Below are 17,816 nucleotides of genomic sequence, written 5' to 3' on the forward strand. Positions count from 1 at the left end.
AGAGGCCATAGAAAACAATTCCCCTTTCATCTGATAATCCTTCTGATATCCCTAGTGTGTTAGTCAAGGTCCAGGTGGGAGACAGAAACCACACAGTAACTTGAACAGGAAAAGTTTAATATAAAGAATTACTAACTAGGAATAGGAGATTGGTGACTAAATGGTAAAAAAGAGCTCTCTAAGGATTACAGGAAATAAACTTGGGAGAGCCTCTTCCCCAGCTAGGTCTGAGATTCAGACCTGGCTGGAGACAGGGTGGCTGCAGCCCACTGCACGGTGAAGGTTCTCAGGTGCCACAGGCCAAGACTGGCAAACAAGAAACCAGCAGCCGCCTTGGATACCCGCGGAATTCAGCAGGAAGTTGTCCAGGGGGTGTTATCAGGCCAGCCGGGGTACTGTCGAGGGCTTCAGTTCACTGAGTTGCTGTTGAAGGTATCTGCAGAAGCTGCTGGGAAGCTGCCCTTGGGGGTGCCTCCTCTAAGACCCTTGGAGCACCCCAACGTGTTAATGGACGTATTGTAAATTATGCGTAGGAGATTTTATCTGCAGTCAGTTCAGACAGGTTTTTTTCCCTCCTGATTTTCCCTCTGTCACACTTCTCCTTCAGTATGGTGACTCTGCAGTGGCCACAGGCATCTCGGGGCTTCAAGAATCACAAAAACTAGACCTTCCCACAATTATGTGTTGGGTTTTTGGAAGCAGTATGATACCTTTTCTATTCTCGTTTGACAAATGTTGCGTGAAGAACAAACTGCCCTCTGTAGAGAACGCTGAGGTCTGTGGACGTGGGTCCTGTATTGAAACAAGTATTAATTTCATGCTGTGCTAAACACAGCACTTTAAAATAAGGAACCTGAGGTTAAATGGCTTCAGTCATTTCAAAGTAGAATGGGAAAAATGTAAGGCAAGTCATGAGTTTGTGTTTCTTCAGTATGCCAGAAAATCCCATGTAATTGGACCTAGATATTCGATATTTACTCTGTAAATTGATCATAATGAGAAACCAAGCCCAGTGAGTCAGGAGAGCAGGGCTGTCGAGGCGGTAAGGTGCTAAGTTAGGAAAGCTGAACTCCCTCAGGGCCACAGTTCTGTGAGGGTGGATTTGGCAGCCTTGGGAGCTGTTGGCGATGGCGTGATGGGGGCAGGCGCTTTTGTGTTCAGCACGTGTATTTCCCAGCAGAGCTGCAAGCAGGTTTTGAGCTAGGGTGTACCTACCTGGAAGGATTGTGCAGAGGTGGTAGAGTCCTGGTGTTCAAACCACGGGCCTGAGCGTGAGGCGGTCCAGAGCCCATTCGTCCTCTCATCACCGTGACCTTCATCAAGTCGTTTTGCTCCTCTGTCTCTCAATTGTGAGTTGAAGCCACTTTGTGGATTCTGGTTAAGACAACATTGAGAATCAGTAGTGTTGTAAGGATGTAGAGAGGATAGAAGTATTTACAATGTAGGATATTATAAAAACGCACCTATAAGAGTTTCTCCTTGCACAGCTGTGCGTGTGGATTTCATGAGAGTCATGGATGTGAGTTGATTCTTCCATCTCATTTGTGATGCGATGCTTTCACCAGTTTATCTCCTCACAGAAGTTAGGAGAGTAATAAATACCTTGGTTTTTCTTTTTCCAGATTCTCTGTGGCCCAAAATCCGGGTTCCTTTAAAAGTTGTAAGAACTGCTGAAAACAAGTTGAGTAACCGTTTCTTCCCTTACGATGAAATCGAGACGGAGGCCGTTCTGGCCATTGACGACGATATCATTATGCTGACCTCTGATGAGCTGCAGTTCGGTTATGAGGTAAGGAGGTTTCAAACGGTGCATTTACATTTTTGATAGTTATTGCCCATTACTGCTTGTCTTTCCTACTAAAGAGTGTTATATGTCAATCTGTAAAGTCGTAATTTCTAAATTCTAGTAGCGTCCAAAAGCTGTGCGTGGGAGTGTAGGTTATGAAGCTGTTCTTTAGAACTTTGGGAAAACCCTATTCCAGAACGACAGCTGTGCCATCCACCAGTTGGGAACTCCCAGGGAGAGTCCCAGGGGACATTTTCAAAAGAGCATCTATGACGTTTAACAAGCACTTTAATTGATGTCTCCTTGAATACCACTTCCCTGACTCGAGCAGCTGGGCACAGCAACCATAAAAACATCAATAAGCGAAGAAGCTGGCGACACTGACAAACAGAAAGCAGACCCTGTTGATGGCTTTCTTTCTGAGTTTTAAGTGGAGAGGCTGGCTGCCTGTCTTTGGGGAGAAACATTCTCTATCACCATTCATTCGATGTGGCTGATGGATTAGACTGGGTTCAGGGGTTAAGTATGGAGACCAGTAAAGGTCTCCCCCGGGGAAAGTGCCAGAGCTGAGGCCTGGTGAAAAGCAGTAGGAATTGATGAGTCCTGTCAGGGAGGATGTACACGAGATGCATGATGGCGACAGGCTGAGGCCTGCGGCTGCGGGGGTGTAATGGTGGTATCAGACCCAAGCAAAACAGAGTGTACAAATCAATTAGCTACAGCTGGCACAGGGGAGAGCGGGGGAAGTTTATCCCCCGTAGTCATCCTGTCTTTGGGAGAGAGGTAACCATTTTTAGGATTTGTTAAATTTGAGGTTCTAAGAAATCATGAAATTTTATCTAATGAAGTAATATGTGATACATATATTTATTATAGAAATTTACTTTCTAAGCCTTAAATTAGAAGTGGATTTTAAGGGGAAGAAATAGGAATCCCCCACCACTGCCACCACCAAAAATTAAAAGCTCAAGTTTTCCCAGGTTTTTACTATATATATAAAATATATTTATATATCCATTGTGTATAAAAGAAATTGTGAAATAGACTGATGTGTGATACCTTTGGTCGATGTCATTACTGGCCAGTGAACGGCATGAGACTAGCTAGGAAAACATACACTCATCTTTCTGGATTTATTTCTATTCATATTGGTGTCTTTCTTTCGGATCGTCACGTCTAGGGTGTTGGATGATGTTTCATACACTATCATTCCCATTTTTTCAAAAAGCAAATTACCTACTTCTTCCTCTAAGTAATAAGTAGGCAACTCATGGCAAAACCAGTTTTTCTGCCAGTATTTTCTCTCCACTGCATGTAATGGCTTCAGACCATACCCATGTGTTTATTTTTGTGGTAAAAGGAAGGTTGAAAAAGGGAACATTCCAAATGGTGTAGCCAAGATGGACAGAGTGCTACCTCTTTGATATTTCAGTTGGTCTAAATGAAGTCTAATAAAAGGAAGTTAGACTAGATGAATTCCTTTCAACCTTGAGCTGAAATCTTGGGATCTCATAAATATTGAAACCTGGGATCTCTTTCAACCTTGAGTTCGTTTCAAGCAGCAAAAAATGTGTTGATGAGAGGAAGTGCAAAACCCGGAGGGACTGAGCTTGAATCTTCACCTCTTCCCTCTGCTGCCCTGTGTTTACTCCACATTACCTCTAAAGAAGTAATGTGTATCAGAGGAGTAGGGGGCAGGGAAACGCCTCATCTCCAGTAATTGGGATCTTCTCCAGATGCTATGAAAGGAACAACTTTCCTAACTACTATCTATATACAACTTACTATGGTCCTATCAATTTACTGGGTGTTTACATACATTAATGATCTTTTCCCAAACCTGCAAGGCAGTTCTTGTTTTTCACCTTCTTTACTGAGACTAAGCAAGGTTAGATAACTTGCCTGCAGTCACACAGGTAAATAAGTGGAAGAGTTGGGGTTTAAATTCAAGTTTGTGTGACACTATACTGTCTTCCCTGAGGATTTTTACCATGTCAGAGACTACTGGTCCTCAAAAGTAGTCCTCAGAACCATCAGCATATCCCTTGTCCATCACTAACTTACCTTGCTGCTAAGGAAAACTAATATTTTTCAGGCATCCCTGCCACTAGTGCTTTAGGGTAACTTTGTAAAGTTATTTCTTGTATAGTAATTAATATAATGAACAAAGTTAGGACAGTACTGGGCCCAAGTTTCTACTCTGTCACCATGGACAACTTATGTAATCTCTCTGGGTTGTAGTTTATTCTTGTATAAAATGGCACTAACAGTATCTGCTTCATTGGGTTGTCGCGTACATTAGATAAGATTGTGTAGCACCACCACATGGACAGCGCTCGGGAAGTACCCGTTCTGGGTGGTGGGCAGCGTGCTCTTCTGCTCTTCATGAGATGCCACATTAGCAGCTGCTACCACGACTGCTGCTGTCATTCTCATGATTCCGCTGATTCATGAGGAAGGTTGATGGTTGTGTCCATCATTCAGAAGGGACAGTTCTCTTCTGGAGAGGGTACCCAGTTTTGTGTTGAATCGGAAGACAGAAGATGGTGCTCCTAAATCCTGTTTTTTATGCCAAAGGCTAGGATTACTCTCATGCAAGCTTGACGGAGTAAATGAATAAGCAAATCAGTTAACAAAAATTTATGTCCTAGGAGAGTTATGTTGGAGCCCAAAACTACTTCTTCGTCACAGTTATCACAGTGTGTTAGGACTGTATCTATCTTGTTGACTGCTCTTCATCCTTCAGCGCTCAGATCAAAAGAAGCTTTCAGAAAGTCTCCAGACTAGAGCACTCTACCTCTTTGTGAGCAAATAATTGTGAAGTGTGTTGTTTAGTGTCTGCTTTTCTTCTAGAATGTAAGCCCCATAGGGACAGAACCACGGCTGTCTTGTTCATTGCTGTATCCTCTTTGCCTAACCCAATTCAGCCCGTTCATCAGATACTCAGTAATGTTTGATGAACGAATAAATCTTCATTACCAGCCTGCATATGAAAGACAGGAGAGAGATTATTCTGGCCTGCGTGCCTTTCCACTTCACTGTGATCCACAATCTGGATACAGCCATTTTCGAAAGCAGTTTGGAGTTTAAAATGTTAAACATATCTCTACCATGTGACTCCGCCATTCTCCTCACAGAGATTCACCCTAGAGAAATAAGAGCATAAGTATACACAAATACTTGTACGCTAATACAAGTATTAGTATTTGTACTTGCAGCTTTTATTTGTAAAAGCCAAAATCTGGAGGGGAAAAAAAAAAAAGTCTTATCAAAAGTTGAATGAATAAACTAATTGTGGTATATCCATACAATAGAATACTACTCAGTAATAAATTGATGAGCTCTTGATGCATACGACAACATGGTTGTATTGAAAAATAATTATGCCGAGTGAGCGAAGCAAGATGAAAAAGAGAACATATTTTATGATTTCATTTATAGAAAACACAAACTAATCTTTAGTGATCAAGAGATCGGTGGTTGCCTGGAGAAGGGGTAGGGAGGGTCAGCTTGAAAAATGTATTAAAAAGGGGGGCCATATAGGTTCATTGCAAACCACAAAACATTGCTGAGAGAAATTGAACAACTTCATAAATGGAAAGATGTATCATACGTCTGAATCCAAAGACTCACTATCATTAAGGTGGAAGTTCTCCCCAAACTGATTTATAGATTCAAAGCAAGCCCAGTCAGAATCCCAGAAGGCTTTTTAAAAAGTTAAAATTGACAAGCTAGTTCTAAAGTTGAAATGGAAACACAATGGGCCTGGAAAAGCCAAAGCAATTTTAAGAAAGAAGGACAAAATTGCGAGACTACCTTATTTTAAGACTTCTATAAAGCTACAGTAATCAGGACTCTGTGGTACTGGTGTAAACTTAGACGTGTAGATCAATGAAATAGAATAGAGGCCAGAAATAGACCACACGTGTCATCAATCAGTTTTCAGCAAAAGACCCAAGTCAGTTCAATAGCGGTGGGACAGGCTTTTCACTAAACGGTGCTGGAGTAATTTGATATCCATATGTCAGTTCAGAATGGATCCTAGCCCTAAATGCAGGAACTAAAATTATAAAGCTTCTTAAAGAAAACAGTGGAAAAAGTTCGAGTGTACCTGAGCTAAGCAATGTTTGGTTTTTTTCCTTTAAGTAAGAGACAAATAGCACAGTATATAAAAGAAACCAAATTGGACTTCATCAAAATTAACACTTTTTAAAAAGACACTTCTAAGAAAATAAAAAGGCAAGTCATAGACTGGGAAAAATATTTTCAAAATATATAAAGAACTCTCATACCTCTATAATAAGAAAACAAGTCAGTGAAAAATGGGCAGAAGATTTGAACAGTTACTTCATAAAAGAAGATATAGAGATGTAAACTAACATATGAAAAAACTCTCCACCTCATAGTCATTAGGGCAATTCTAAAGTAGAAGCACGATGAGTTACCACTGTATACACACTAGAATGATGAAATAAAATTTAAAATACTGATAGTGCCACATGTTGGTTAGACTGTGGAGCAACTTAGAACTCTCATACCTATTGGTTAAAATGCTAAATGGTACAACCAGGTTGGGAAAATGTTTGGCAGGTTCTCATAAAGTTAAAAAAAGTTATAGTTTTCATATGACCCAGCTTCCAAAAGAAATAAAAACGTATGTGTATGGAATTACATACGCTACCAAATGTAAAATAGATAGCTAGTGGGAAGCAGCCGCATAGCACAGGGCGATCAGCTGGGTGCTTTGTGACCACCTAGAGGGGTGGGATAGGGAGGGTGGGAGGGAGATGCAAGAGGGAGGAGATATGGGGATGTATGTATATGTATAGCTGATTCACTTTGTTATAAAGCAGAAACTAACAGACCACTGTAAAGCAATTATACTCCAATAAAGGTGTTAAAAAAATTTTTAAAAACAGAATAAACAAACAACAAAAAAATCCCCACAAATTTCACTATCAGGAATGAAAAGGAATTAAGGAAGTGTTGTCACTATAGATCCTACAGGCATTAAAAGAATATTATGAAAATTTATATGAAATGTAAAAATTCTTTGAAAATTACAACTTATGTAAAATTAAACAGAATATGTACCCTCTATTAAAGAAATTCAAGTTGTTATCAAAATTTTCCTACAAGGAAAAATCCAGGCCCAGATGGTTTTACTGGTGATTTCTTGAAAATAAAGTGATAGTTTCAGGTTGGAGATAAACTTAGAGATAATCTAGCTTGCTCACTTTTAATTATAGGCAAGGCCCATCCATAAACTATATGAAGCCCATAAATGACTTATCCAATATCACCCAGTTAGTAAATGGCACTTAATAAGGGCATACAACTCATTTTGGTGCTATTTTCCCCATACCGTGCCACCTGGGAAGATTTTATTATGTAACTGTCCTATTTCTGCCTCTGTGCTATTCAAACCCATTTGTTTGAAACCTCTCTTTGGTGAAGGTAAAAACACCTGAACATTTTGTTTCCTATTCCAATATTAACAAATAAGAATCCGTATCAGTCAGGAAAACAGAATCTATACTAATTGTTTCAACAGAATGGATTTAGTATATGAAATTTTCTAATAGAGGTATTAGAGAGCTGAGAGGGCAAACAGGGGCTACTGAAAGTATAAAGAGAGAATAACTCCAGGGAGCGTCCACTACCCCTAGGGTGGGAGGAACAAAGGAAGAGAGGGAAGAGGCTGGGTTCGTTAGAACCTAGAAGCTTGGAAGAGACCCCCGACCCCACCCCCTCACCCCCGGGGCTGGGCCTTAAACCTCTGAGGAGGGGCCACCGGCTGGCTATTGCTAGTACTTCTGAGGGGTCAGGGTAAGGCTGGCTCTGCCGGAAGAGGCTAGAACCACATTCTGCTGCTGGGGCGAAATGCCACACTGTCAGGAAAAGCAGGCAAAACAGGAAGTAATTCCCTTCTCCTTTTCTCTAGTTTTTCAGTCTCTCTCTAGTGCACCCTGTTGGTAGACCACCTAGCAAAGGTGAGATGTTTGCAGAGTCTCAGCCCTAGCATCACAAGGCAGAATTTAGAAGCAGGGCTTGGGGCTACAAGTCAGTAGCTTTATAACCAGTGCAGTCTACCCCTTTGGCTACCCCAGAGCATCCATACAGACCCTTCTACACATATTTGAACTTCCATGCAGCAACAGTAGCAACTGTATTCTTTTCACTAAGAAGGATGCAGCAGCTGTCCTTTATACATATACAGGCCTTGCATTCCCTCCCCTAGAAGGTGAGACACAGAGTCCCAATAGTCATAATATCAGTCTCTGGTTAATTATTTATTCTTTCTTTAATTTTGTCACAATTCTACTTAGTATTCTGTAACTTAATGAATAAATTATAGACTTCCAATTCTGGACAAGACTGAGCAAGCACATGCCACCCTATTCCTAGAAAAAGAAGACAGACTGGCTAGGGTCCTCAGGACCTAAGGGATACTCCAGCAGTGAGTTCCCTTGGATTTTTTTTTTCCTTCCTTCCTCCCTCCTTCCCTCCCTCCTGTATACCCCAGCCTCAGTGCTGCAGAAGGCCATGACACTCATAGGCACAGATAACGAGCATACAAACGCAGAAAAAGAAAAACCCGCTTTCTCTTGTAAGGACTGGGAAGAGGGCCGCCCTGCTGATGGAACGCTTTTGACTGTACCTACTCTACACCAGGCAAACACCATGAAAGAAGCCGTATGTACCCCTGCCAACTAGATGCTGTGACTGGGGGGATTGTCGTTCAGAGCCCTGCTGACCGTTCCCACCCTGCACTACCAGGAGGCAAGAGCAGAGACGGCACTCCTCCCCTGTCCCCTCTCCACTCTGGAGACGGTGGGGTGGAACTCAGTTGACCTTCCATGTCCTCCATGAAGTGAATGTTAGCGAAGACGCAGCTGCAGAGACTGGGGGCTGGGGGGCGGTGTCCTGTCCACCATCCCCAGCCTGCACCAAGCAACAGACAGCAAAGAGGCAGCACCTCATCCGTTCCCAACTCGAGAGTGGAGGGAAGATTATGGAAAGGAGGGATTCCTCCTGGGCACACTGTCACCCCTCTCCCTTCAGATCAGCCCATGCATGAAACTAACTAGAATCAACACAGCAAAGGCTTTGAGAAAGAAATTGTAGTGTAGAATACTGCCCAGGTTTCAAATTAGCCTCTGGGTAGCACACAAATTAGGCAGACCAGAATAGCACGATATAGTCTTTGAAAATTCAATTGATATTCAATCCAGAGCCCACAAAGTGGATCCGGACATGCACTCTGAACCTCAGCTCCCTGCTAAAACAGAAAATGTGAAAGGCAGCACCATCTCACAGTAACTCTCAGCATGTTCAGGAAACAATCCAAAATTACTCATCATACCAAGAACCAGGAAAACTGCAACTTTAATGAGAAAAGATAATCAACAGTTGCCAACACCAAAATGACACAGATGTCGGAATTATCGACCAGGATATTAAAACTGCTATCATAAAAAATCCTCTAATAAGTAATTATGAGCACTGTTGAAACAAATGGAAAAATAGAAAGTCTCAGCAAAGAAACAGAAGATACAAAGAAGAACCAGATGGAAATTTCAGTACTGAAAATTGCAGTAACCAAAATTTGAAACTCACTGGGTGGGCTCAATAGGTGAATGGAGATAACAGGAAAGAACTGGTGAACTTGAGGATAAATCAATAGGAATTATCCAATCTAAACAGCACGGAGAAAATAGATTGGGAAAAAAAAAAATGCACAGAGCCTCAGGGACCTGTGGGACAATCACAAAAGGTATAACATTTGTGTCATCAGAGTCCCAGAAGGAGAAGAGAAAGAATATGGGGCAGAAAAAAATATTTAAAGAAATAGCTGAAAGCTTCCAAAATTTGCCAGAGGTCATTAAACTTATAGACTTAAGAGGCTGAGGAAACTACAGACATCTGAAGAATAAGTTATATAGACTATATACATTGTATATATGAATATATCATAGCTATAATTCTTATATCAAATTGGAAAAGAAGAGACAAATAAATTGGTGTGTATATGGTAAGGAATCGAGAAAACTGCATGGCTGCTACGTTCTTCTGCAGCTTGCTCGTGAGCCATAGTTGATATTTATGACTTTTTTGCACTGCTCATCCCACATTCTTGTATCCTCAGCCAGCACTCTAGTATGTTTATTACAGACCCAGTTTCTTTAATGGCTCTAGTACTATTCAGGCTTTCTATCTCTTCCTGTGTTAGTTTTGATAAGCTGTGTTTTTCAAGGACTCTGTTCGTTTAATTTAACTTGTGAAATGCATTGCTATAAAATGATCCATACTATTATCTTGTTATTGTTTAAAGTCTATAAGATCTGGATTGCTGTGCTCTTTTTCATTCCTGATATTGACAACTTTTGTTTTCTCTCCTTTTCTTGAGCCTTGTTAGAGGTATATCAGTGTCATATTCTTTGCAAAGAATCAACTTTTGATTTTGTTGATTTTTCTTTAGTGTGTATTTGTTTTGTATTTCATTAACTACTCTTTTCTTGATTAATCTCTTCCTCTAATTTCATGAGTTTAAGTGGCTGTTATTTTTCTAACCTTTTGACTTGATAGCTTAGATCAGTGATTTCAGTATTTATTTTTCTAATATATGCATTTAAAGCTGTAAATTTCTCCTTAATTACTGCTTTAGGTACCTTCCCGGGTTTTGATTTGTCATATTTTCATTATCCTTAAGTTTAAAATATTTTCTAATTTCTTTTGTAATATCTTCTTTGACCCATAGTTATATAAAAGTATACTGCTTACTTTTGTCAGTTTTTAAAGTTACCTTTTTCTTATTGAGTTCTGATTTGATTCCACTGTGGGCAGAAAATATACTCCCTATGAATTCATCATTTTGAAATGTGTTGAGACTATATGACTCAGTAAAAGGTCTATTTTGGTTAATGTTCTGTGTGCCCCTAAAGAGTCTGCATTCTGCAGTTGTAGATTTAATGATCTTACTAGGTCAGTTAGGTAACGTTAGGCACACTGGCACTTTTAGTACAACCAGAATATTCCCCTGCTTATTCTTCTGTGAAATAGGTCTTCGTTTCTTCTGGTTTGGCTGTGTGTGTGTGTGTGTGTGTGTGTGTGTGTGTGTGTGTGTGTGTGTGTGTGTCTATAGCTTTTATTAGTTTTGTAGTAGTTAAATTCATTATCCTAGATTAAATAAAAAATCATTTAAACACAGTATTTAATATGTGAGAATCAAAGAGAAACCATGCAGCAGACCTTTCTCACTGTGGCTCCAAAGCATTTTTAGAGAAATCTGGAGAGACAGAGGCGTCTCCCCATTTGGGAATTTTTCAGGAAGGGGCAGCCAGCAGTCCTCCGGTATCTAAGGTGGTTTTACTAGTCCTTCCTGGAGCTGAAGAATAGACCAGATGACTTCCTAAAATCCCTCAGGTGTCGTGAATCTAAGGGATCAGAAGTACAGGCAAATGTATAAGGTATGGGTTCATGTGAAAAAGAATCCAACTTGTATGCGTAAGAAGTGTCAAACTCCTTTGCTTTCCTGTGAAACCCAGAGAGATTGCTTGTGTGAGGATCCAGGGGTATTTGGAGGCAATGCCAACAGCTTTTTAGGATTGAAAGGGAGAGCACAGCCGTTGCCTCAGCGGAGGAGAGCGTGGTGACCCGGGGTCTGTTCTGATGGCGTTTCTGCTGATGCCTCTTCGGAGGCCTGACATATGTTTCTCACAACGAGAGGGCATTGTAAAGCAGAGCTTTAGTTAGAGGGTTGGAAGCATCACTTTACAGAAACCATTTTAAAGCAGCAGGCTCCACAGCTTGCTTAAGGGACACAGAGCAGAGTCTGAAGGCAGCTCGCAGACGGCACCCTCCCCGAGCTATGAGAAAGAAGGGTGGCCTCCCGTCAGAGCCCAGAGATGAAAGAGGAATGAAGGGGGAAGGTCTACCTGGGCTGTAAGCTTGAAACCCGTCACGACCTCCGGAATCCCTTTCCCGGAGGAAGTTGCTGGAGCCACGGCAGTGCTCGGCCAGCCTCTGCAAAACCATAGCACACGTAGGGAACGTTAACACTGTACTGGGGTCCACGGACAAGGCAGAAACTCTGTTTTAAAGAAACCCGGCATCAGAACGGGAAGGGACCTTGGAGACCATCCTGTCACTTCATGCTTTATTGCCGAGAAAACTGAGGTGCGAGGAGGTTAAGTTACTTCTGTAAGGTGTTAAATGTACGTTGAATATAACCCTTTAAGGGACGCCCTAGCAAGTTCTTGGGAATGCAAGGCCAGACCCTGTAGGAAAGGCCTTTTTTCTTCCAGTGTCTGTGACTTGAGGACACAGACATGTGGATTCAAGACCTAATGCCTGGGTATCATTATTTATTTAATTGGAAGAAAACATAGGGGTCATTTGCCTGTTTAAATGGGTCATATTCCCTGTTGGAAGGCAAAGAGCTTTGGGAAATGTTACATTCCCTCGCCAGCCCCGAAATCAGGAGCGAAAGAATGATCTTCTCTGGCCCTGCGTGTTTCTGACTTGTTTGACAAGCTCTAGTGAGCTACCAGATGTGGAGATTCTTTTCAGCCTGGGATAATTTATTTATCTGTTTATGTATTTTACCAGGAAAGTATCTATTGAGTTCTTGATACTCATTTGCAAGGAGCTCCTGGGGGAACAGTAGCAGTGTATAGTGTTACTTGAATGTTTGATTTTTTTCCCCCCAAGTCTGTCTGCTTTTATTTCAGACCTAAAGAGCTGGGAAATAAAATGCAACTTGTTCCTCCTCCCCTCCCCCGCCTTTAAGAGAGGGTGTTTAAAACATGTGGCAGAAAATGAGCCATGCAGACTTGGCTGGATGTATGAACCCGGGAATTTATTTTTCCTTTCGTACTTTGATCCTCATTTCCAACCATAAAAAATTATTAGTAGCCCTTAAGTGTTGAACATTTTTCACCTGAGAGATGTGAAACACTCTTGGCTAATAATACTGGTTATAAAATCAGTCCTTCATGTGGGGATGGGAATTGACTAAGAGCAACTGTCTGTTGTTAGGTGCACACACTGCTGATGCCTTTCTTTTACTGCCTGTGCGTCCCCTAGGTGGCAGCGGCTGGTGAAACCTCTTGGGTGCTAATCAGTTATGATAATTTATTTGTTTTATTTTGTTCACAACTCCCCAAGGTAATGGCAAGTAAAGGATCATGAGAAGACAGCAAAATAGCATGGAATGCCCTACTTTTTCTCATGAGAACGTGAAACCACCTCTGAGTGCGTTCTCCTGCTATAGGAAGCACCAAGATGAAAGGCAACCCAAGTTAGAACGAGCTTGGGTGTACGTGTGGTCGCACGGGGGAGTCACAGGCCAGTTGATGTGGTGGAGGCGGAACTTGTGTTTGGGTTGACGTTGGAAGCTAGGTCGGTTCAGCCATATAGGGCCAGCTGATGGACAGGCTAAGAGGTCAGCTGAAAAGTCAAAGGCGGTGAAGAGGTGTCATAGGTTTGCAAAGAGGTATATGGTCCAGGCAGTCAGATCACAGGATGAATTAGAGATGACAGACTGAAGACAGGGAAAGCCAGTTAGATAATGGTAGTGGAAAACCTATAAGCTTAATGTTCATCTGGATTGAAGAACCAAGAAGGGAAAGGTGGGCTCCGTCATAGCTCAGATTTGATTGGTAACGAGGGAGCTTGGCTAAGTGGAGAATTCCAGAGCTGAGACTCTATATACAGTTAACTTTTAAACAGAATTAGTAAAATTTAGAGCTAAATGTATTCATCCAGGGAGAGGGGGAGAGATGATGTATTCTGTGATTCTAAATAAACTATCCCACTTTCTGTCTCCTCACTAGAAGAGCAGAAAGATGGAAACACCTATCTTAGAATTAGACTTAATAATAACCTCTTTTAAAAAGCTAGTGGGTAACTTTAAAAAAGAAAATAGGTTGTCTCTGTCCTTCTGTTTGTCCCTCTCTGAGCCGTCTGCCAGTAAAGTGCCACAGATACCGGGTCTTGGACTGGGTCTCAAGACTGTTTCCCACAGATACCGGGTCTTGGACTGGGTCTCAAGACTGGTTCCCACAGACTTGTGGTTATGATCTTTCTGATGGGAATTGGCTGCTTTCCTCTCTAGATTTAAGTCCCAGAGTCCTAGATCTGAAATTGTGCTCAGGGTTGTTGGGAATCCAGGGCGGGTTTTCTTTACGGTACATGGAACCACCTGTCTCATCCTGCCATGGGCCCTACGACAGGCTTACACTCTTTGGTTTCACCTAGAGCACTGGGAAACTGGGTTCTCATAGCCAACACTGATAAAAATGAAACGTCCCTAAAGGAGGGCCCAAATGCAAGGGACATCCCTGCAGCAGATAACCTAACTATTGGAAGTGCCTTGGCCTTCAGTGGGACCCAGTGCCATAGATTTCCTTTCCTTGGCCTCTCAGCTGACTCAGATCCTTGAGCCTCCGCATGGCCTGACCCAGTGGCTGCCTGGAAAGACTGGGAGTTCGGGTGTTTCCTCCTCCTCTCTGGATGATGGACTGTAGCAGCAGTGTACCGTGGAGCCAGCACAGGCGTCGGTCCCCCTGAGTGCAGGCACCGGCCGTCCCAAGGAGCCGGGCCTGCCTTGGGCGTGCGCAAAATCAAACCTTGTCAGAGCTGTTCGGGGTCAGCGTTTGTGCTGGGTCTGTGCTAAGGCTTTACAGTAGCTATAGAACCATTTTGTCAAAGCTGAGCTTTTTGAACACTAAAAATTGTCTAGGACTTGCGGTGACTTCTTCTTTTAGGATCTGAAGAAGCTGATGGCTGGAAGCTCTCTTTGAGCCTTGCGTATTACATCTGAGTGAGTGACAGTTCCCCTCTGAGTCTCCTTCCTGGGCCTGGCCACCATACAGATCAATGGTGTGGACTATTGAAAGGACATCTGTCTCTCTTTACTTCCATTTTTCTCCCTTTTCTTAAGTACATGAAGAGTTGCCTTTATAGAGACTGATGTTCTGAGAAGAGGGAGCAGGCCGGATGGCTCATTCTGTGAGTGTCCTTGCCCACGAGGTACAATCAGAGCTCCCCTTGCAGGAGGCATGAGGAAGACTGAGGTCAGAGGGGAGTCATTCTTCCTAGAGAATTACCTCCCTGGGGTCTTCACATCGCTTCGGGCTCCCTGTTTCCAGCCTGTGGGAGACCTGAACCCTCTGATAGGTCTGTCCTATCACCAGCTTGCAGACTCGAGGGGCCTGGAGGGAGAATAGTTCATGTGTGCCGCTCTGAGCACGAGCTGCTGAAAGCGGACCCCGAGTGGCAGGCCGGGGCCCACGGAGGTGCTGAGAGAAGCTGCAGTGAGGTTTGACCTCTCGGAGCTTTTCTAAAGCACCCAGTCCCCATCGGAGGGTAAGTCAAACAAATATTAAGGAAAGGAAATCGAATATGTCTGCTGAACACTGAAATAACATCTGATGGTTTAAAAAAGCGCCCAGTTGGGAATTACAATAGAGTGACACTTTTTCCTTCCCCACTGAGCAAATTAAAACAGCAAGCTCAGAATTTGTTTGCCTAGCCATTAATGAAACATCAAATGTAGGACTCGGGGCTCCTTATCCCAGAGAGGGAGCCTGCTGCCCGCTGGTACATCAGGTGTCTTCGTTGAAGGGTGTCTCCTCCTCACAGACTCCCATCCCACGGAAGTCAGGTGAGTTAGATTTGCAGTTTTCCATAAGCGCTTATTTTGTTGGGCAGTGCCGGTGAGGAAAGAGCTCCCCTGACCTTCCCACTCCCCGCCCTACGTGCCCCCCATCCCGGCCACACCTCGCCATCTTTCTTGTCCGCAGCACCGGCAAGCCCACCTGGCCCCGGAGTTCTGTGGCTCAAGAATGAATGTTTGTAATGTGGGATAGTTATTTTAAAGAGGTGTTGGTACACTTGATGGTTTAAAGAATGCATACTTTCCCTCCCCCATCCAAAAGGAGATAACTGTCGTGATATCCCAGCCCTGAGAGGATCCATATGTTTACGGGTTATTGTTCCAAAACCTGCCTGTTGCCTCTTTGGGATTGATTACAGGCTTTGGCTGCTCCAGGAATCCAGAGCTTCAGGATTTGGTTTATGATTTGGGAATAGGGGGAATTTGTCTTGCATGGGCTGCTTATCTGCCTTGATTTTCATAGGGGTGCTTAAAGGAGGCGTGTGGGCAGGACTTGGCATGGGACCAGGGGAAATGAAAGCCATCCTGGCCGTATCCAGGCCCTGAACTCCCCCCGCAGCTCTCTCAGGAGGGCAGAGCCTGCAGCTTTCGGAGCAGAATTCTGTGGTGTTCTGCCCAAGTGTGAAGCCACACCGTTCATTGCCACTTGTAAAATTGCTTGCAAAATCGTGAGTTTAAGACAGTGGTTGGTGGTTGCTATCGCATTAGGCATAGCAATTCCCTGTTTGGGAAGAATAGAAAGAAAGAAAACTTTAAAGGAACGGAGTAGTCCCCAAACCTTAAAAATGTCACACCTGGGAGAATGAATCTCAAGAAAACAAGGTGAGCTAATCAGTGTGATAAAATTACAACTCACCTCTTAGGTCAGATTTATTTCTTGCTGCTCCAAAATTGGTGCGTAGGGTTAATCGTGATTGCAGTATATTGGCTACTATCTGTTGGCTGCTTTAGATCAAAACTTGTCAACCTTTAAAAGCAAAATTTCTAGGTTCCCATCCAGCCTCTGGAGTTGGGGCTGAAGACTTGAGGGGTGGGGCAGAGGTCCTGATCACATGTTGATACTCTGCTCCTGGAAGGGGCAGGAAAGGGCTAACTTCTTACAACCGAGGCCACTAATTCACATCGGTGGCGTAGATCTGGGGCTGGATTGACAAACCCCTCTCTTTAGCTCGGTCCATTCAGACAGGATTGTGTTTGCCTGGTCTACTGCTCTGTGCCTAGTGGGTGCTCAGTCAGTATTTACTGATGGAGTGCACGTAATGTGGTTGGATATGGAATTTTTTTATATATAATTTCTATGAGTGAAATTAGAAGGAGTTTTTCAAAGTTTAAATGATTCTGTATTTTGTATTCAGTGGGAGAACTCTGGTTTTCTCCTTGCTGGCCTGCTTAAACAGAGAGCAAAGAGTACAATTTTGTACTGATAATTTACCTGGTTGGGGGCAATAGGGATCTCATCCCTAACTTTGTAATTTAACTTCCTTTTCCTTTATCCTCTTAAAATGAAATCCATGAAGCTTTTTCCTTATTCTCTGCTTTCCCATCCCCGACTTAACTCTTTTTTTGTACTTTTTCCTGCATCCTTGCTTTCTTTCATCTCTAGCTTTCTATGCATATGTCATTAGGTTTTCTCAGTGGTAAGCTCCTTAGTAACAAGATATATCCTTTATTTTTGTATTCACTCTTTGAAGTATAAGACAGTCCCTAGAAAATAGTTGGGGGCAACTGATTTTTGACCAGAGGTGCAAACGCAATACAGTGGAGGAAAGACAGCTCTGTTAATGAATGGTTCTAGACAAATTGGACATCCAGAGGCAAAAATTTAACCTTGACCTAAACCTCACACCTTACAGAAAAATTAACTGGAAGTGAATCATGGGCTTAAACATATGAAACGTAAAACTATGAAACTTTCAGGAAAAAAGCTTAAGGAGAAAACTCTTCAGGATCTAGGGCTAGACAAAGAGAAGCATGATTCATAAAAGGAAAAGTTGATAAATTGGACCTCATCAACATTTAAAACTTATGCTCTGGGGCTTCCCTGGTGGCGCAGCGGTTGAGAGTCCGCCTGCCGATGCAGGGGACGTGGGTTTGTGCCCCGGTCCGGGAGGATCCCACATGCCGCAGAGCGGCTGGGCCCGTGAGCCATAGCCGCTGAGCCTGTGCGTCCAGAGCCTGTGCTCTGCAACAGGAGAGACCACAACATACTGCATACTGCAAAAAAAACTTATGCTCTGTGAAAGGCCTTGTGAAGAGGATTAAAAGACAAGCTGCAGACTGAGGGAAACTATTTGCAAACAACGTATCCAACAAAGGAGGAGCACCTAGGATATATAACTCTCAAAACTC

At 42.9% G+C, this 17,816-nt stretch overlaps 1 protein-coding gene across 3 annotated transcripts in view; it reads left to right on the plus strand.

The window, feature by feature from the left end:
- The window catches only part of EXT2 (exostosin glycosyltransferase 2), a 119,939-nt gene that overhangs the window by 80,029 nt on the left and 22,094 nt on the right, over positions 1 to 17,816 (plus strand). For all 3 annotated transcript variants that reach the window (XM_019948020.3, XM_033860490.2, XM_073808797.1), the window contains one exon: positions 1,623 to 1,789. In XM_019948020.3, coding sequence (XP_019803579.1) covers positions 1,623 to 1,789 — 167 coding nt within the window. The remainder of the gene's footprint in view (positions 1 to 1,622; positions 1,790 to 17,816) is intronic.

Source organism: Tursiops truncatus, chromosome 8 (genome assembly GCF_011762595.2).
Source record: "Tursiops truncatus isolate mTurTru1 chromosome 8, mTurTru1.mat.Y, whole genome shotgun sequence".
NCBI classification, from domain to species: domain Eukaryota; kingdom Metazoa; phylum Chordata; class Mammalia; order Artiodactyla; family Delphinidae; genus Tursiops; species Tursiops truncatus.